General features: G+C 40.4%; 1 protein-coding gene across 2 annotated transcripts in view; it reads right to left on the minus strand.

Moving 5' to 3' along the window:
• The window catches only part of robo1 (roundabout, axon guidance receptor, homolog 1 (Drosophila)), a 190,636-nt gene that overhangs the window by 100,410 nt on the left and 67,764 nt on the right, over positions 1-22,462 (minus strand). Inside the window, exons 1-2 of one of the 2 annotated variants that reach the window (XM_072392175.1) lie at positions 21,543-22,395; positions 4,591-4,917 (exon numbers count right to left, since the gene is read on the minus strand). In XM_072392175.1, coding sequence (XP_072248276.1) covers positions 4,591-4,917; positions 21,543-21,603 — 388 coding nt within the window. In that variant the 5' untranslated portion in view covers positions 21,604-22,395. Of the gene's footprint in view, positions 1-4,590; positions 4,918-21,542; positions 22,396-22,462 lie in introns of those variants that run through there. The other variant, XM_072392174.1, reaches the window with a different exon arrangement.

Here is a 22,462-nt window from a genome sequence, read left to right on the forward strand (position 1 = left end):
GTTTTGCTTGTATGCTTTTAAATTCCAAAAGTCACGTTTTTACATGATATAAGGAGACGTGAGGATCTCTTTCCCATTCACTCATAATGCTACCACTGCAGCAACTGACAATATTAAAAATTATATATATAAAAATTATATATATATATATATATATGGTAAATTATGTACAAGTACAAGCCCAGTGCAACATGCTCCAGGAAGCAACACACATTCTTTTATTTTACAGAAAGTCGCCCAAAATGGCATTTTGTTATCGACCAAAGACATTAAATGGATACTCCAGCTTTAATTACATGGATTTAATTGATTTATGCAAACAGCTTGAAGTGCTAAATATTCTAGGTTCAACAGACCACATGTAGCATGCATTCTAAAATAGTGTTAACCTGAGGAATAATTGAAGTGCATGTGCTGAACATATTCTTGCAAAGGCGTCTCAAAGAAACACATTTATGTGCTGCGAGGAGTGAAATCAGACAGTTGCTCCAATTTACTATAATCTTTAGGTTTCTAACACTGGATTAAATTAGCCTTGAATAACAGAACTTCTACTTATTAGGGGATTAATTTAAAAAAAAGATATATTGAATCAGAACAAAGTATGACCTTTTATTAGTTTTGCATGTGTGAATTTTTACATCATACATGCAAAACATTTTACATCAGTATGACAGACATTTCTTAGCGAGGCAAGGTTGGAACTGACAACCACACATACACACACGACTTGGAGATTAGAGAAGAGGTCTACATTCCAGCATGAAGCAGATTGGAGTGGAGGCCAAAGAGCGCCTGTGATGTCGAATCTATGCCTTAGCTCCAAGTTGACTCATGAAACAGACCCTGGCTGTGCCGTTTGTCCCAATTTGCAGCGTATCTCCCTGACACAAATATCTGCCACAGAGCTATAACATACTCTGCCTCTGGTCCCCTGGCAAGTTGCCAGCACACTCCTTGCCACTTCTGCTGTGGTTTAGCAGTCATGATTTATTTTTATCGGTCATTCCTGCCTCTAAACTTTTCTTCTTTTTTTTCCCACAATATTGTCCTGTTTTACTTTTGGAAGCAAAGATTGCTGATGTAAAAAGGGAGACATAACATCCCTCCCAAATAACAGAAAAGACAGACATTCCAATTATATTGCTATTCTTTTAATAAGTTATTAAAAAGCAAACCCCATGACAAATAACCAATTACTCTACCATCAGTCTCTGGGCATGTTCCGTTTCACTGGGTGGCAATGTAGACACAGAGAGTAGAGAGGATAGAGGATGCAAACACAAGAAAGATCTGTGAGATAAAGTAAATTTAAATATTAAGTGTCAAGAGGAAGCAATTTGTTTGGGAGGGATTTGGCTAACAGCTACGAGAAAAAGACCCCAATGTAGTCGCATGAGGGGGCCTCACATCAGTGGGAGGTAGTAAGGCTTCCCTTAGAGTGGCGCATGCTGGCCAACTGTCCCCTATGCAGCAGATGACTGAAAATCTGTTAGAATGAACCCCCGCTGCCTTCAACACTCCTTAAACACTGACCTTCCCCCACTACTCAGAGAGTCAGTGAAGCCAGCTGTCTGCATGCAGTGAAAGAGATTTCACAGCAGCATCAAGATCAATGAGATCCTGAGATAAACTTGACTGAAAAGAGTTATTTGCCATGGACCAAATTCATGTAAACATAATTTTGCTTCTGTTGTTAGTGGCTGTAAAAAGTAACTCTGACTCTGGAGAGACACATCTGTGTGGATATGAGGGCCTGCAGCCAGCCTTGTGTGGTCAGCACTGTGCAGTCAGCCAGGCCACTAGACAGCAAGCTCTGAGGTTATCTGCTGCTCAAGTGGAGCAGTGTGCCGTCCATTACCTCACTTTACTATCTCCACATCCAGAAAAAGGGAAACAAGCTATTCATAGAGACTCTTGGGGCCTCATGCAGAACACTGGGTGAAGGAGGATACAGTGTAGAGCACACATATCTTATTCAGCCTAAGTGGCTGTCAATAATTCCCGAACAAAAGTAAGCTGATTTATTTCTTATTGATGACTATATCATGTTCATATATACAAAATTGATGAACATCATAAGTAAAGACCTGTATTTATTTTTTTAATCCAAGTAAGACTGTGGTAACAACTTTCAATCATTGATTTCACAAGGGCAGCAAACAAAGTTTCTGAGGCAATAAAAACAGACACTAGAAAATTATATCATGCCATCAAGAAAGCGTAATCAAATATCACTGACATTTTCTTCCAAAATAATCTATCCATGTTTTTCGCTTCAACTACCATGTCACTAGAATTGTGTTTGTTTAGTGCAAAAACTTGAATAGCATCACAATTTAGGTCATGTAAAAGTAATGGCAGCAACCTTTATGTGGTCTTAGTCTTTGTTCTTTATCAACTGGCTGTCCTCAAGCATAAGGGAAGTTAATCATTTATCGTTGACATCTTTAATACAAAGAAAACAATAACATAATAGGAAAATAATCCCATTTTAAGCTTGTTTGAAAAAACACAAGGCAAACAGGATTCGTGGTAACTGCATTAGTCCAGATTTTGGGTTAAGAGGTTGAGATAAGTTATAGTGGGCTGTACTGTACATATGGTTAATAAGCCAAACAAACTGGGTTAGATCTCCTAACCTGGCAAAACAGAATTTGTTGAAACTTGGATTATGTCAACAATTGCTGTTGAGTAAGGGAAACTGTAAAAGCCAAGCTCCTAGAATAACATCTCCAAAACGTTGTGTTTTTAGCTTTTAAAGTAAAAACCTTGGAGGGGGAGAGCGAAGCAAAGTAAACACAATTAAAACCAGGACTTCCTTCTTTGGAGTTTCACTGGAAATTGAAAGCCTGATTGTTCCCTCAACTCACTGCATAAAACCCTCTACAATGGTTGACTCATAATGGTATCAGTACGACAGGTTTTTCTAATGACGACAAATCTGAAATGCTTTCAAACTCTCCTATACCCACAGAGCCAGATTTATGGCTTGTAGTTTTTCACAAAGAATTTAAATACAGTCTTTTAAAGAAATCTCTAAGTTTCTGTTTCTTTTTTGTTCTCTCATTTTCTTCTGCCTTTTTTGTAGGCAGGGTTCCATCCTAGTTGCTTCGACAACATAATTATATGTAGTTTGACATGAGCTGCAGAGAGGGGTGAGTGAGAGACAGCAGCTAAGCAAGAAGGAGAGTGAGTGCCGGAGCATGGTGGCTTGTCATTACTGGTCTGTTTGAACCATGCACAAAATAAGCAGCCCTTACTTGAGACTGAGCCAGTGGTATTCTGTCATCTGGTCCTAGTGCTTCTTTTGTTTTTGTAGTTGGAAAAGCCCACCCCTGAAATAAACACTGCATATCATCTATTACAAGGGAGAAATACTTTTAGCTTTAAGATGTGTGGAAACTTGCAAATAGGTAAAACGTTTATTTCTATTAGTGTGTACGAATGCAATTTGCATTTGGCTAAAACTGGCAAGGAACATGTATCCTGTGAGGACACCATGTTGACCACTACCCATTTATTGGCTCATCCTCGAATCATCTGGAGACCTTTTTATTTCACTTAGCAGACAGTAAGAATGGACAATATTTTAGAGGAGCAATCCCAGTGGAGTTGTGTCTCATCTGAATTCTGGCTCAAATTCCAAACTACAGTACACAGCGGGCAACTGAGCCACACTTCATGCCCTCAAAAAACCAGCCTCATCTGCCCTGTCCAACAATCCGTAGCACTCTACAGTCATTCAAACCTGAATACATTCAAGCACACACACACGTACCACTCTTTCCCCATCTTGATAAGATTACATTGAGCGGGTTGGTGACAGCCTCTGGGCATGCTAGAGGAGCAGTTGATATCTGAGCCGTCGTCCTCAGCCAGTCAAGAGAGGAGAGTGATAATGTTTCTGAAGAGCTGACCTCACCAATGAAAGCAACCTCTAAAGAATCATGGGAACGAATGTGTCAACACAGGACACGACTAACAAAAATAGCTAAAGGGTTTAGAAAGATTATTTAATTCTCCTATAGTATACTGCATACCTACTGACAAATACTGGCCTTGCAAATATGTCTCAAAGTTTGCCCTAAAGATGATTAAATTCCCCTTGGATCAGAGCTAGTCTGTCTTAGCATTAGTGTATCCAACAAAAGAGATATCTCTGATACTTCAATTAAATGAGTGGGAAAGCGGTACATTGAAAGATGACTTAACAAAGATGCAACGATTGCATTCCTTTAGATATAAAACCCCGTATGCATCTCTCTGACAAAAAGCAGAAGCAGTGCCAAAACAGTAAGAGCTTTGTTGCTATTGTAACTCCTGACCACCTACCAAGGGCCCTTTAGAGAGGCACTCACCCTGGAATGATCCGACCACTTCTCCCCCAAGGCTCCACAGGCCTAAGGAGGCCAGCGGGCCAAACACATCCTGCCCATCTCCTGTGAGATTATCCAACTCAATGAACACATTGAGGGCAGAAACACTGAATGAAACTGGAGCCTGCTATTCAGCTAAATCGGAACCCAAACTCTTCATTCACACTCACAATAGAGACAAGGAAGACGTAGGAAGACATGCTGCACTTACTGGCTACTTCCAGCGAGGCATTGTGGCTCACTGCCTCTCCCAGGTAGTTGCGAGCAACACAGACATAGGAACCTTCATCCGGTTTGCTCCGTCGTCCATGGACGATGCGAAGAAAAAAGAGGGAGCCGCTTGGCAGCAGCATGCGCTGAGATCGGGGATTGTCCTTGTCCGTTTCCACCCGCTCTCCATCCTTGTACCACTCCACTGTTGGGGTTGGCCGCCCCTCTGCTTTACAGTTGAGTGTGGCAGGCTCCCCTTTGGAAACGATCAGGTCTGATGGGTGCTCTACAATCCTAGGTGGGGTGTCCTCTTGGCGCAGACGAGATCCTGTGAAGAAAGTTACAAAAACTCAAGTTTCCATCTGCAAGGATTCACAGCCCTTGAATGTATTTTTATGTTTATTCAGGATTAATGTTGACTTTGCCTTGTTGAGTATAATTATTTAAATAGCCACAAATACATTTTCTGGATATATGCAATTTAAAATCGTCAGTAGGAATATTTGCCAAACTTTGCCAAACAGAGAAAGCTTTCTATTCAATTCTATATCCATTATCTATATACCTTTGTTATACCTGTATGTGCTGTTTGCTTTCCGCTCCAGAGACACAATACTTAACCTGTTAGAATGAGTAATGTCCTACATTCTAGTACTTGGCAAAAGTCTTGAGCACCCCTCGTTTTATAGAATTTTTCCTCTAAGGAGCCAGACACTAGCAATAGTTCTTGAGGCTTTCTGAAGGGTTTCACAGCATGTAAAAGTAATTTCCTTAAGAAACAGTGAAAATATTCCAGCAAAGACCTGACACCGGACCTGAGAGATGCATTTGGCCATTTAATCCATCTACTGTTCACTGAAGCCTCATCAGAAATCGTCAGTGACAACAGGTCTTATGGAGGGAATCCGCCCCAGAGACTGGACCTCAACATTATTGAAACAGTGTGGGATCATTTTGACAGAACGGAACAAAGGGCAGCCAACATCCAAAGAAGACCATTGGAATGTCCTTTAAGAACCCTGGTGAACTATTCCTAAAGACTACTTAAAATTACAAGCAAGCTTGTCTCAAAAGGTTCAGGCTGTGTTGAAGAATAACTGAAGAATACCAAATATTGACTTTCAAGCTCATTAGAATTGCACAGAGTATGTTTTTGCAGTATATACTAAATTTTCATCCATGTTTACATGTCTTAATATGTGGCTTATTTGTGGGAAATTATTTCCTATTTTTCTGGCAATATATGCACTGATATTAACAAAAATATCAAAGTGGTAGGCCAGACATTTTACTTACAAAGAGATGTATTGCTCATGCAAGTTGTGATGATCCAATAATTTACCAATATGAAAACAAAGTCACCCTTTAATTTCAGTAAAAGCTCTCTTAGTAAAGCTTATCATTGCCACAGCTGTGACTATGTGACATTTCTCAGATCAAAGAGCAAACAAGACAGGGAAGGTAACCGTAAACAAGAATGACACACCTTGAAGGTAAAAGGAAATTAAGAGATGAAAAAAAAGATATACTGTGGCACACCAAGGAGCATTCTGGCAATGAGAGAAAAAGGGGAGAGATTATACATACTGAAGCAGCCAAAGCAGTGTCAGTAACAGTGCCAAAGGGGTTAACACCTCGGTGCTATCTTTGGTCATTACTATCGCTCTTTGACCATTCAGCTGTGGCTATCAAACCTGCTTTACATGCAAATTAGCTTCCCCTTGTTCATTCCTGAAGGGTAGGATTTTATAAATGTGAATATACTGTGCCTATACACATGGTGTGGGTCTTTGTTTGTCAGAGAGAAAGATGGAAAGAGCTCTTCCTTCCCCACCATATCGCCCAGTATAGCCTGTGGAGCCCATTCAGCACCAATTAAAAAGAGTCAAATCTAATTGGAGGCACAGGCCTGCAATTAATTTACCCAGTATCCCGTGAACGTGCCACACTGCCTCATTTTGTGCCAGCCATGGAAAACTGGTGCTGAGAAGGCATGTTCTGCTGGTCGCTATATATTTTAGGTAAAGTCAGCATAATTAGTGACAGCTTTGTGGAAAGATTAATCACTGCAATGCAAATGTGTAGTGTGGTCAATGAAATATAATTAATCCAGCATCTCAATGAAGGACATCATGATCACGAGTCTGCCATCCTTAAGTCATCCTTAAGGTAGCAATAAGGTCAGGTGAGAGCTGTGTGAACTTTTTGAAAATGATTTGATTGATGGTCATCATCAGAAACAGACTCACAGCTACCGGTTGTTCCATCAAAGATTTCAGTCAGTGGGTCTACATGATGAGGTTAACTCGGTTATAGCTATAGTTGGTTTATGCTCCTTATCTGAGCAAGGGTAATTATCTTTGGATTTATGGCGGTGAATGAATTGAATCACTGGCACAAAACAATGCAATACCGCAGTACGATATGTGGCGCTGTACCCATTTCAACTATCTCTAATAGAGCCACTTCCGGTGGACGTCTTCACCACCAACAACAAAACTAAGGCATTAGAGAAAGATGGCGAACGAAGAGCAAGATGCAGCTACATCCCTCTGCATTTGTGATGAGCTGGTTATGGCACAAACGCGATGCACAACGGCACATTCTTCATTGTGTTGTTTATTTCTTTCTGACGGCAGCGACAGCAAGAGTAATATCGTCTCCTTCGACTTCCGGGTGACGATCGCGGTAAAAAATCTCGAGCATGCGCATGTTCTTGATAATTCATCCCAATGATAAAGTAAGCCTTAATTACATAGTCTCTATCCATTGAATTCCTGATTGGTGAAACTTCCTTGAACTTAAGAAATATGTTGTCTACACAAGGAAAACAAAATTATATCATTTTTATGCATATTTACACTTTAGGTCAAGACCCTGCACGATCACAAAGAAAAACCCTTGATAACACTATACACAGGAATTTATTTTTATATAATTTACTGACAGCTGAAAATAATTAAGCAAAACACTTTGCATTAGATGGTGGGATATAATCGATGCAGTGCCTGTATTTAAAAAATTCCAGCAAAACCACTTGCATCAATTTGGAGAAATTATACAAAATTCAATTTGCTTATTGCTTTGTGGTTATGTAGAACAAACACCAAGTATTTCATATAAAATTCTGCAATTCTGAGTTTTGTTGTTAAACATTTTAAAAATATGTCTGTAGATTAAAATATTTAAAGCAGACAGAGAGAACCAGATGGGGAATTTGTGAGCAACCTACCAAGCCTTTGGCGATTAATTAGTCCAAAGATGGCACAGAATAAAGTTGATAAAAAATACATATCCATGCTTTATGGCTATTTGAGCTGTCTTAAGCACAACTAAACTAATTAACCTCTAAGGAAAGTCATCACAGACTTTTGAACCCACAGACCTTATGCAAATAAGGCAGAGCTAAGCTAACACAGTAGCATCCACAGCCCCATTACCACTGAAGAAACTACACCACAACCACCGCCCTTCACCATGCGAGGCAGGGTAATATGTTTTATTAACGAGGACTTTGAAGAGCTGAGCCGCTATCTGCTCTGCCCATTCCCTTCCTGATTTAGATAGCTCCTCTGTAATTTGAAATGGTCTTTAGTTTGGGGTTTATAGGGGAACCATTAACTATTTGCATGTGGCCCATTGCAAGGAGAGCTGAGTAGTTGGCAGTACTGTGTTTGATCAGTCTCCGTTTACTGTACTGCAGATGATTACACTAGATCTGCATGATCAACATGCAGACTGAGAATACAACATACAGTTTGATACAATACCCAGTTACAGAGAAGCTTGTGAGAATAAGTGAAAACATATTCAGCAGTTCATAAAGAAGTATAATTAGTCTTGTGTGTGTGTGTGATTCATGACAGAGTGTCTGTTTTGAATAGTGACTGGGTACAAGTGCGTATCAGTTACACAATGCTATCATCCCTTCCGTGTATGTCGGCTTTGCAGCACTCATTCCCCACAGACACTCTGAGTGACCTCCGTTACTTCAGCTCCATCACCCCACACCAGGGGAAAAAGATACAGAAGATGGTTAGGATTATTCTTTCACAGAACAAACACTCCCATGTCCCTGTCTACAAGTGCAGGCTGCTTCTAAAAGATGACTGATGGACTAACTTCTATCTTTCCCTACATCCTGCACATAAACACCAAATATGAGACAGAAATTAGATGAACAGAGTGCACACTTCCCAACTGATCCAAGCTGTTCTCTGTCTCTTTCTCACTTCACTTGGAGTCATCCAACCCCCCCCTTTTTTTCAAAGTGCTGCCCTTCCTTCTCCTCTGCTGCTTTCAACCGCTCTCTCTCCTATTTTCTATCCTCCCCTGCCCCTCTTAACTTCCAGACAGAGAATGTGAGATGAGCTAATGCAATACACAGCCTCACCAAAGGGAAGCTGGGACTTCTACTGCAAGGATCTGATCGATTGGTGCTTGAGGCAAGTTTCTCCTCTTCCCTCAACCCCTTCACTTTCTGTAGAGCTCTATGTTTCTTTTTTATCATTTACTTATATACACACACATTCACAAAGTTAGACTATGCTTGAGGGAGCCCTGCTCGCTGTGGAGGTAATTAAAAAAAAAACAAAAAAAAAACAACACAATTCTCAGAGACTTCTCTCACTTCTAAAAGCAATTCCAGAAATGAATAACAAAGCCCAAATGCACAGAAGAACACACTGAAGTGAAAAGCTTCAAAAACCTCCATACAACCGACACAAGGGTCTGGACCTAGACACTGACCCATATACTGCAGGCATGCAAGGATTCATGTGGGCCTCGGGGTATTTGCTCATTCAAAAATCCAGATTCTTATCCCCTCCAGTCACTGATAAACAAAGCATGATGATGAGATTTGTGATGGTTCTCAAGAAGCCAAAGCAATTCTGCTGGCCAATGGATCAAATTAAGATTAAGGCTACCAGCTTCTTATCAATTCATCTGTGTCTTGGGGCTAAACTTGATTTTCCTCCTGCAACATGAGTTCCTATTCTGAGAATATATTCCACAAGATAAGCATGCTTCCTCAATCTGATAAAAAAAAAAAAACTAAACAACAAAAAAACAGTATGGATAAGAGGTTGCCAGCTACTTATCATGTAAAGAACATAATGTGACCTACTGATCAGGGGGCTCATTTTGCAGTGGACTTTACTGGATTGGACAAGAAATACATTCACTGTGTAAGATTTATTGTACAAGATTAATGCAGTTAAAGTTAGGGGAAAAACTTAATCAATTACATATACTATCAGATTTAATAGCCAAGACGTGGAGCTTGAGAAAAGGCAAAGTCTGCAAGTCTACAGCTTTGTGGTGAAAGAATTGTTTCACGTCTGGGAGTTGGCAATTGATCTTTCTCCACTGATTGAAAGCAGAGAGGAAGACCCAGCAACACCATTGAGTCTATGCAGCATCAGGACAATAAAAAGTCAGATGGGGTTTACTCTGACAGAGTCAGGTTCCCTCTTTTAACACCCTTATGAACCCAACAGGTAAAACCATATATGAAGCATTTATAATACTTTCCAATGAATATATCCAAATTGGAAGAAATAACTTAAAGATGGAGAGAAGCTGGAAGCCAGGTAAACAACAGACTAAAAACAATTACCTAGCTGCAGTAATCAGTTCAGCTCCAGTGATTTCCCTAACTTAAAAAATAAATGTGCCTCTTTCTTACTGCTCTTTTCCATGGCTACTATCTTGGCAGTGTGTGATGAAAAGGAAGGGAGCCAGGCACATGCCCCTTAACCAATGGAACTTGCAGGAGAGAGGGACAGTGAAGCAATTTAGATCTGTTGTCACTTTGGTCCCCTGAGGTAGGGAAAGGGGATAATGTGTCTACTTCCTTGAATGATAAAACAGCCAGACAATTCAGTGCCATTCACTGCAATTCCTGCTACAGAACAAAGGATCCCGGCCAAGGATTTGAATTTTAATCGTATAGGTGAAACAGTGGTAAAGTTTAATTTCCCTCAATAAAGATGCTCAAGGTCACAAATTCTTGTAAAAAGAGATACTAAAATTGACAGGTGTTGCAGGAGTCTGGCACATATCATTACAACCCACATCAGATGTCCAGATGATATGGAAAATGGATCTGTGATAAGGTAGGCCAAACACAGAGGGGCTCTCCCCATCTACAGCCCCATTAATCTGTGATTAGGGGACTTAAGAAGGATTTATGGCAGAGATACGAGCAGAGGGTGTGTCCCTCAGGGTTATCTAGGCGGAGACTGGAGCCATGCCTACTCGGTACGGGGCAAGCCAATTTAATGACTGAATGCAAGAGAAAAGGCACCCTTTTCTGTTGAATTAGAGAAGATAACAGAGAGCGAGGGCAGAGATAAGACAGAGGGACGGAAACAGAGAGAAAAGGCAAGGTACTGTACTCCTGCTGATCAGATGACATTAACAGGAAAGTGAAACTGAATCTTTTACCATTTCAACCTCACAATCCCACCCTGGAATGTGCTGCATGAATGACTTTGCCACTTGCATCAGATCAAACCTGTTTTTAATGTTACACAAGGCTATCGCTTACACTCCTAAGAGGCAGGATTAGAGCCCTGTGTGCGAGTGTGTACAGAGACCCAGAGGGGGGGTGGTGGAGGGGGATGATGGATAGCTTTATGGCCTCTTTCCCTCCTCATCTCTTTGTCTCCATTTACCAAACAGAACAGAGTATGGTTACCTTGCTCACACCACAGTAGCATTTGAGAAAAAATATCACTTCATAAAAAATTGCATCTCATTCCAAATTTGTGATTTTTAAAGTAAAATAAACCTGAAGCTTGTTATCCGAGTTCACTACAATCCATCACCACATTACTTGAAGATTTGTTTGTTTTTGCTTTTGTAGAAACTGAGGCAACACTACAAATAATAACAATGCTCCCATTGGTATTTGAGTGAAATATCGCATCTGTAAAGTTTAACACAACACAAGGCCCCTTTGTTATAGCCAAAGTAAGGACAATGAACAAGGCTGAGGAAGTAATGGAAAAAAATAACAACAGGCTACATTCGGTTGTGTCGCTGTGTCAATACAACCACCATTTATCAAATTAAGGACTTAAATTTCAAACAATAGCACCAATAGCATAAAAGTAAGACTTACCTAAAACCTGCTCTAGTTCACAAGTTTCATGAACAGGACCTAATAAACTATTAAAATATCTCATAATTACTTTATCACCACAGCTGCCATTGATAACCCTGTCGCTCATTTGTCATCTGCAATAAAGAGATGACAAATCTGCTGATGATAGCATAAGCAGCTCTCCTTCCTTTGCTGAAGGCCAAGGGATACTAAAATAAGCTTCAAGGCTTTGGAACATTCACGGTGATGGCTCATCAAGACGCGAACAGGGAGAGATCTCAAGGCCTGGAGCAGCAGCCCCATTTTCTGGTTGTGTCAGCTGGGAAAGACATCTCCAGCAACACGGGCCAAACTAGGAGACAGACACTGCTGCAGAGTGCTCCTTTGGGAGGCTGGAACCCATCCTGAGCTGGGGCTCCCATCTGAATCTGAGACAATAGGAGCAGTATTTCTACTTCTGCTGCAGGCTTGTCCCTATAAGACCTGAGACATTTTGAAGACAGCAGGCATGATTTCAAGTATGATAAAGGGGTAATGAAGCTCAGGAGATACCTGAAAACAAGATACCTTGTTTGTCTTTGAAGAAATCTTAAAAGAAAATGTATAAATAGATAAATAGCTTCATTTAATTTATCTATATCACAAACAAACTATCAGCAGCAAAACAATGTGGAGTAATGTGGCAAATAAGACACAACAAGTCTTTACAACAAAACTTTACTACACAATAATGGATTTGGAACATAAACCCAAGGGACACAATTGTAGATGAGTTGTAGCTCTTCCCGATCGTTTGACAAAAGCTGTCAAAATCTGCAGAAGGCCATGAGGGCAGAATCCATTCCTGCGGGATGAATGCAATTCCTTCTCTTTTTATTATCAACTCTGGGACAAGGAGGAAATCTGTGGTGAAAAAACTGCAATGCTTGTTAGGAAGCTGCCTGTCAAATTGGCTCTGGAGACCAGGCAGATGGGCTGAATGGAGCAGGGTGGATGCAAGCGGAGAGTCAGTCTGTCTCTATGCAGTTGTGTCAGTCTGTTTGTTATTTATCAATCAATTCACAGTGTGTGGATTGTGTGTGACTTGTAGCAGACCCATAGACTCCTCAAGCTGAACCTGCATATTCATGGTGACGACCTGAGAAGCACACCCAGACTATACTTTTCATGAACACCAGTGTCAAGGATGTCATTCCTTCAGCAGAGCAGAAATTCCAGGAAAAGGGCTGTAATTAATTTGGAGCCCAGATGCCATGTTGAGACCTTCTAACTTCTACGTGCAGCACTGCAAATGTTTTGAGTATAGAGGGGGGATTACTAAAGTAAAGCACAAGGGAATGAGCTCTGCAATTACCTCTTGTTTTTGTTTTCCAGCTTTGCTATTTTTTAATGAGGTTTGACCAGTGCGATCTTAGTTATACATGAAGAATTTCAACAACGGCAGGATGTGAGAAGTAGGGTAATTGAACACACTGGGGCATTTATTTCTCAACAGGAGGCAGTGCACATCTCACTGCTGAGTCCTCCTGAAGAAATCAATAAAATTGCATTTAATCAAAACAATTAATTTAGTATTTGGAATACAAATGTATATCCATATGGGTGCATAATGAACATGCTTAAATGGGAAAAGGATAACAGGTTAATGTAAATAAAACTGTTCAGTGCATATTTGATTTAATATAAAAACAGCCCTGTCTTGTGTGTAAATGATTTGGCAAAGTGGTGTTCTTTTCACAAGGTCACTCTATGAACAGGCTTCAGCATTTCTGTTCTTGTGACTGGCCATGAGGGGATTGTGGGGTGGCTGGGGAGCTACAAGCAGCACACTCAGCTGGCACAGCCCAGCAACAGAGTGCGGCACGTGGGATAACAGCCAAGAAAAAGAACAGCTCTGAAGAGAAGCCAAAGTGGATCACTGCAGCAATGGTCAAAAAGCACCCAATTCTATTTAAATGTTATTTAAATTGCAGGGGCGATACAGGTCTACAGTTGGACCAGCGTTATGTTACTGCCTGAGAGCAGAGCCGGTGACCTTAACTGCTTAAATGTAGGCAATTCTAAATGCTTGGTAAAACACATTATAAAGAAAATCTCAGACAGCTTGGTGTTGAAAGAAAATTTCATTCAATGCATTCATTTGAGATAACAACTGTCTGAGTGCTTCATATTGGCACATTTCCTTCTGGTGCTTTCTAGGTCTCAAGGAGAGAACACAGATCACAAAGTATTAGAACAGCATTGTTTGCAAGCTCTTGTTTGTGGACATTTGCAACAGCAGCTTACATGCTGTGGCTGTGGATGTATTATTAAAGCGAAACTTGGCTCCTATAGCATAGGTTAAATCGCTGTGGAGCCATGTGGCAAAACAACTGAAGCATGGGCCTGCTGAGAGGGGCATGGCCCAAGTACAGCCAAATGGAACCCAAATCGCCCCAAACTATTCAAAACCTGGCCTGGAAAAATTAAAGTGGGATGTAAGGCTTGCCATGTGATGCACAGTAAATATTTGGTCAAAATTAATGAAGGGGCAAAGTCTGCCAAGAACCCTTTTTTCTAGACATCCACAGAGGGGAGACTGTGCCCAGTCTGGCATTAAAAAGAAATTTCCTTCTGCAGACAACTGCTCACTGGCCTGCCTGCTTTCCAGCACCCACTCACCACATCCTCCCCACAAAACTCAAACTAACTGTGCAGGTACATAGTGTATCTAAACAAAAACTATTCCCTTCCATGCTACTATTCAAAAGGCTTGATCATAAATTAATCGACACAAGGTTGCTGTGCTGCCAAATGCAACAGAAGAAATATCTGACACTGTCCTCCTCCCTAAAATGTGCTCATATTGCATTTGTTCATGCAGACAGATATAGCCAATAATTACATTCAAAGGATTTGTAACATCTAGTGGCACAAGAGCAACTGCATGTGGAAGGTAAAAATGGCTCCGATGACGGTATGGTTGTGTTGTAAGTTTTTAGCTATAACCTTGGTTGTTATCTACCCAAGTATTTTTTGTTTCTAACTTACTCACTAAGTCATACTATTTTCTAAACTCATCAAGTGAGTGACAACATTGTGTTTACATGTAACCAAGGCAATCAGCAAATTGTTGTTCATTAATGATCATGTTGTGAAAAGAATGTATTTTAGATCTTATCATAATCTTGTTTTGTAACCTTAACCAACTACTGTTATTACCCAAACCCAACCAGGAAGTGAAAAAAGTGTTTTAGTAAAACCTTGTCCCGTTATTGATAAAAACGTGTGTTGGTCTCAATGTCACACAAAAGGCTCATGGTTGAAAGTGCATCGCTTAGTTGCTCCATCCACCCCCCGCCACACTTAAAGCTGTCAAAGGGATGACCATTTTTATTATTAAAGCAGTGAGTAGAAAAGGAGACAGAAGTGAATAGTTCTAATTAGAGGACATAATGAGATGGGATAAACTCTGGATGTCATACCACAATGTTGGCAGATAATAATAAAAAAAACTTTTTTTTCTGTCTTTCTTTCTTTTCCTTTTCTTTTTTTTAAGACACTTTGCAACTGCGACCACAGCTCAACTCGGTTGTGCCATTTAAATGGACCACTGTCGTTGTCCCAGTAAACATGAATTTATAATATCAGAATTTTAGCAAATGGACAGTCTAGAAATGCTTTAAGTGACTTGGAGTTGACTCAGTCTTTAGCCATCTAACAAAAGAAACGTGATTGAGGGCGGCTTTATTTGGAATTTTTGGCTTTGTACACATATGCTAACAATCTTCTGTTTACTTTGGAGAATGTGCAGAGCACCTAGGTCCATTTGAGTCTACGTGAGTGTTTACATGCAGGAAGGCTTTCAGCCCTCACCACATTGTTCGGCTGCGTTAGCTCAATTTTGAAAAGCTCAGTTTGGTAAGATTTCGGTCAAACCAACTTGTTTACATGCATTTCAAAATCTGGCTTTGGACAGAAGAACAACATTTTTTTTTTTGTTAGAGTCATGTAAATGTCTTATGGGCTAATAAAGGTGAGATTACTGAAGCCAAGTGGGTGTAGAGAAATGGCATGAGATTTAACAGCTAAAGTGAACTAACTGTTAGTAGTTTGAGTATGAAGCTTACGGCCTTAAACCATCTGGTCTTTAAAGCCTGATAAAACCTGTCTTTCAAACAGTGACTGCAATTGTTATTCAGTTAGAGCTTTCATTGTGTGGGCACGGTGAGCGGCTGACGGAGGAAGACGGCGACAGCCAAAGAGGGAGGATTGTACAGCTGATGGAGGAAGTGCTGTGAGTCTTTCAAAACTGAAAGGTTTAGTTTAAAAGCTTTTTGTAAATGATAAAAATTGAAATGCTTTCCATATACTTCAAAAAAGTTTTTCCTGTTCTAAGAGTTCAACAGTGTATAGCTTTTTACAAACAGAAAACCAATGGAAATTACAAAAAATGAACATTTATGTGTTAATTTCTGTGGTGACATCAGATTTAAAATGTCAGCAATTTGCAGAAAGTGGGTAAGCCTGATAATAGAGCAGGATTTAGTTAATCTCCCAACTCAGAGCAACTGTGTATTTATGTGTTGGAAAATCACCCAGCTATGTGAAGCCCCCTCACTATGGTTACAGCTAAATGTTGGGACTGGCTCCGAAAGCAGTCCTATAATAGTGAATTTCAAGGTCACCTTCTCATTAATTATGTTTTCAGTGCTTCCCCTTAAATAGAGCGCACCCCTCCTACTTTTATCACTATCTTTTGTGAGAGAGAATCAGCCCCCCGGAACCACAATATTAAGGTGCTGATGCAGCTTTGGATGAGAGTGGCTTTTGAACAAGAATTTCCGGAGACAGAAACCGCACTCCACAAAATAGATTTTTCTTTTTAAATGTAGAATAAACAGTAACTTATGTTTGATAGGAGAAGAGAGGCTTGTCAAAAGACTGAACCTTAAGTACGACAGAAAAGCTGAGAGAGGGAGGAACCAGATACATTAATCAACTAATTAGCAGTCACTCTTTTAACTGCTAATTCAATCTATTTCTCTCAGCTTTTTAATGGTATTTTCCCCTGTCAGTTATAACCAAAGAGAAGTTTAGCATTTCAAAAGTGCATCCAGGCCTTGAAATGAGAGGGTAATAGAATGGTCACAGAGGCCGGGAGGAGGCCTGAGCTAAGGGAATGAGGAAGAAAAGATGGATAGAGGGAAAGGCTGTCCTCAATGCAATCTCTCAGTCTCCCCAGTGGAGAATATAAAAAGAAAGGGAGGTCTGAGCCTTTTTAAAATGCACAAGGCAGAGCACCCCATGGTAGCATAGCCTCAACACCAAAGCAAATGCTAGGCCAAAGGCAAACCTAGTCGGAGTTCCTGAGCATGCACAATTTGGGTACATGAAGGATGTCAGCCATACAATTCGAAACCGAACCCTCACTGCCACACGTAAGCTCTGTACCATCTTTCATCTACTCAGCACTTCTAAAACTCAACCTCACCTCTCCCCAGATATCCACCTTTAAAGAGAAAAAACAACACCAGCGTTCTTGCCTCACAGTTTTTCCAGCTCTATCACCATAATCAGCACATTCAGTGCCACAAGGGACCACTAAGAATATGCAATGTGAGCAGAGGAGCCAGATCAAAAGTATTCCCAGAGCTGGTGTATCATGGTATGCTTGACTCCTCTGTCCTCCCCTTCGTCCTCCCTACATCCCCCTTCCACACCCTGGGGCAGCCTTTGTGTAGCCGCACTCCTCCCCTCAACACTCCTCACACACTCTCAGCCTGTCGTGAACCATTCTCCTCCCCTCCTCCATGCCTTACAATCATCCCGTTAAGGCTACACAATGCTTCCCCCCCATCCCCACAGGCTTCTTCTGCATGTCAGCCTGCTTTATTTAAGAAAGACTCAGCAATGACCAGTCACAAAAAAGGCAAGTCTTAAAAAATTGGGCCAAAACAAAACAAAAAAAGCAAGGGGGATGGGTAAGAGGATGAAGAGATTCCTGAATCCCCCCTGTTACCACCCCACACAAACAAACCCCATGTCTCCGTCTTTTCTTCGTGATCACATCTATATTACTGGCGTCACGGGGAAGCTAATATCAGGCTGACACTAGTCCAAGTCAGCATGCATATGTAATATGAATTCAAATACACTTTAATTGTGCAATTCTAAAAATAAGTCAAACTATTTGTATTTTTTTATGACAAGAAGCAACGCTGTGGGAATTCTAAGTGTGCCATTTGTGATCTGAAACAAAAAAAACCAGACAGCACTTTTCATCCTATAAGGGGACATAATTTATCACTTCTAGACCAAGAGACATTAGGGAATATGTTTGTCCTCCACATCAACTGTCAGGACAAGATGCATCAACTATACTGGCCCATGAGTATTAGATCAAAGATGCACCACCTGCCTTCAACTATCCAGCCAACCTCAGATGAAAATGCCTGAATTAAGTTAATTTTCTAATTTTCCTATTGGAGATGACTTAACTCCTCTTGGCTATATGGTTTTGGAGATTAGACTGACATAAGAGTTCATAAAGTGATCAAAGTCATAACATTCTGAGCACAAACCTCCTAAACTCACAACATCTGAATTTAATTCTGGCGAGACATAGCAGTTACTTCCATTTAATACCAAGAGGTTGACACAAAGGACATTGGGAGGTATTCGTACTTTTATGAAATTATCTCAGTCCTCTGTTTTACTTTGCAGACATACGTATCAGCTGAGCTGCAGCTACGGCAAATTACAAACTGAGGTCAGACAGATTAGTTAATTAATCCAATTAAGCAGCGCTCTCAGGTCATTAAAGGAAGAGCAGTTGGAGGAAAGCAGATCATTAAGCGTCACCGCCTAATTTATCTTCCCTCAAACAAACTGCTCTGAAATGTTTATCATGTCAGTCATTAATGACTTGGCTGCAGTTCTCATGAACAGGAAGACGATCTGGACTTCCTCCCTGCATTCCTCCACGTGATTTCACTAATCCAAAATCTGCCTAATCCCAGATTTTAGGGTGTAAAACCGTGTTTCATTTGGATTAGGATCCAATTAATGCGTATTAGTGAAAGTTATGGCGATATAGTTGAGATATAGTGAGACTGTCAACTCAAATAGGTGTGGGATTTTTCAGCCAAAGGAAAGAGGTGATACAGAACACCTAAGACTTTCACCTAAATGGTTAAGAGGCATAAACTATAAAACACAGCATCATTTTGGGGCCATTTATATCACCAGAACAGCTTCTCAACACTGATAAAAAAAAGATGTTTTAAGGAAAGAAGCTTAGGAAATTGCTTTCAGGTGATGTGACAGGTTGAACAGGTAGAGACAGAGATGAGTCTCACCTGTGGTCTCTGGTAATTAATTGGCTGTGGAAACTGATGTATCCTGTCATACTGTTATAATGTAGGAGGTGGAAAGGCACTGCAATTTATCAGCACTTAAGACTCCATTTGTCATGACCTCCATGGCTTGGTGCTGCTGGGGCTGATTACCAAGACACCATTCCCACTGCCCACATTTTTATCAGCACAAGTATCAGCTCCATATGCTGCATATAATCACCCAAATACTTTATAGCAACATGGGTGTAAATTTAAAGAGATAAGTCAGACATTTACTTTGAAGTTTTGTCCTTTCTGTTAATATATTTATTATCCTAACAACTCTTATCTCCTCAAAGTAATCCAGAGTATCCTACTGCGTGTAGCCACCTCTTGCCTTCATCTGAATGTTACCTCCGAGGTGAGTGTGAGGTCTGATGAGCACTTGGAGGGGAGATAACAAGCATTTAGTGTATAGAAGGAGGACAGATCACCTGATAACAGGGTGAGACATGACAGATGGAGATATCAATTTACAACCTTCAGACAGAGCAAAGTGGCAATGAGCAAGTCATCACAAGTTTGATGGGGCAAAGGCCATCTTATCTTTCTTTCTATTCCACAGATATGAGAACAGAGACAACAAAAACAGTTTTATAACCTGGCTAACAGTGTAACTATGTTTTGTAAAGATTTGCTCGTTTACTTGTATCACAATTAAGTTTACCTTACAATTGGCAGCAAAAATTAAACCTTTTCAGGGACAACACTAATGTTAATAGATCATTTTCAATGATTAAGTACTCCAGACATGTGGCGTGAAATTCAATTTTCTTGACTCTAGTGTTTAATCCAAGACCAGTCCTTTCAGTGTTTGCTGTCCAGTCCATCTCTATTAGCATACACCCACAGCTATAACACATCCAAAGACATCCTGACAGTTTGGCATGATTGGAAACTTTGGTGTACGGACTTTCTCATGGGACAGCACCATTAATGACTCAGGAATCAGCTAAAGGTGGAGCAGATGAAGCCACCAACTACTTATCACCTCCTAGCCTACTTTCTGTTTAGGTGCTACACTGTTTGTTGAATATAAAGCAGTCACAGATTTTCCCCAACACCATATCTCTGCCTACATCCAGAAAACCAAGACCCAATTTGTGAAGCTCAGAGAGCTAGGGAGTCAACATATGAATGAACATGGGCCTCATTATTTAAGTGTGAATGAGATATTCTAAGACATTTCATATGATACTAAAGCCATTATAGCACAAGCATGACTGAAATACATGACATTTATTTATTACTTTTTAGGGACACCTGGAAACAAACAACATATTTGGACCTGCAGGCACAGAGATTTGTTAAATGAAAACCTGAAAATAACTATACTGACTTTTACTCTAGTAATAATAGGTGAGCTGGAGCTATAACAGTACTTTTTTGATAGAATAGGCCATTAATGATTCTTATATCAATCAATAATCTATCTTAAAATGCAATATTAGGTAAGTTTTTTCTCTAAATCTGTAACACTGATGAGACAGGTTTTGCTCAACTTTTGTGTGTTTAAAATACACAATTTGCCTACATTCAGGATGCACTTGTCTTAATATCTTACAATGGGGTGGTTCATTTCTTAACTCTAAAGCATCTGACCTGGAAAACCCCAGCGAGCAAGGTCCACAGACTCATAAATACAGCCATGTGATAGGTGAGGAGAAAAATGTGTAAGATAAAGGGAAAAACTGTAAGCAGCATCAGGTGCCAAAGACAGCTAAAGGCTGTTTAAGTTCTATGTAATAAATGGCACAAAACTGGATCAAACGAGGCTAACAATCCCTGCAAAAGGGACAAACATAGAAGCAAGACTCCACGTCATTAAATATGCTGCAGGTTTGCTTTTAAAAAACATAAAAATGCTACACTCAGCAATAATAATCACCCAAGAGGAGAATGGTGTCGGACATGGAAACATAGTTCCCACTGGGGTTTATGCTGTCTGTATGACCGATGATGGCTGCTCTCCTCACTGATCCCATATGGCCTCAGCACTTTTCATGTGTACTCAGCTTTAAAAGTTGGAAGATCTCTGAATCAACCCTTAATGTTGACTCTCTTAACCAAGAGAGGAAATTGCACTATTGTGTCATTTTGCTCTAGTCAAAGGTATATTAAGTTAAATCAGACACCAGAAGATGATTCTCTTAAAAATATTAAAGCAGGGCCTAAAACACAATCACTGTTTGAATAAGTTCAACGTTAAAAATGTGCTTTCTTGTGGTTTTCTTTTGTGGCGTCCACGTGTACTCAACAGTAACACATTTTCACCCAGAAGGCAAATATTCTAACATGAATAAGAAACCGTTTTTCATTTCTTTCTTTTGACATTTAAAGTGATCAATGCTCTACTCCTGTAGCATCCCAATGAAGAGGTACATTTGGCAATTTTCCTCTGACTTAATGAAAAGTAAAATATAAGGCAACCAGACCAACTCTGAATAATGATCACTGACTTACCTGGGCACACATGGAGAATTCCTAACAGAAATACAAATCCAATTGAAGTTGGAGACATCATTCAGCGTCTCTCTAATAAGAAATGTTCTTGTGTAATCCAAATTATTCAAAAAGGCATCCGCTTCTTCATGTCAAACAAAAGCTCAGAAACCAGAGTTCAGAAAACACACAGATGCTGGTTTGAGAGTCCAAAAAAGCTAAATATAAAAGTCCAAGCGCAACACGAGCGTGCTTTGGCTTCTTGATATTGGTGAGAAGATGTTGTATACGATGGAAAATCAATACAGGAACAGTTCCAAATATCCCACAATTTTAACACGTTTTGCTCTTGTAGTTCAGCCGAAAGTGAATGATAGCATGAGTAAAAACTCAATAAGAGAAGTAGCAGAGCTCTATCCTTTCTTTGAATTCATCCCGTTGCTGCGCTCACTGATCAGCCAGGAGACTGAAATCATTTAGTTCTTTTGTGCCAAAAAAAAGGGGGGACAAAAATAGTCTCATGAACGCGCTGCAAAGTTTAAGTCCAACAGAGAAAAATGAGTCGAGCAGTTGAGTCCACGTTCACAGTATATCAGTCCAGTTTTGAATCTGTCACTTGAGATCGGAAAGTTTGCGAGTTCGTCCAGTCCCCTCTCATCCAGCAGACCCGGAGACAGGATCAGTACAACTTTTCCATCACTTTTCCCCCCGTTTCTCTTCTGCAGCAACTCTGATTAATCCGTGTGCGCGTCGCAAACACCGAACCTCAGGCGAGAGGGGGGTAATCCGAAATCATATTCACAGCATTTCATTCAAAGAAAGCGGAATGCTTCGTGAATTGGTATGCGCCTTTCTACCCCCTCCGTAGACCCGGCAATGTTTCCCAGAGAGGAAATTTAACCTCTTCCCGCCTGGATCCCACTGAACAGGCGTTGTTAGAG

Source organism: Leuresthes tenuis, unplaced genomic scaffold, assembly GCF_036924035.1.
Source record: "Leuresthes tenuis unplaced genomic scaffold, fLeuTen1.0.hap1 SCAF_9, whole genome shotgun sequence".
NCBI classification, from domain to species: domain Eukaryota; kingdom Metazoa; phylum Chordata; class Actinopteri; order Atheriniformes; family Atherinopsidae; genus Leuresthes; species Leuresthes tenuis.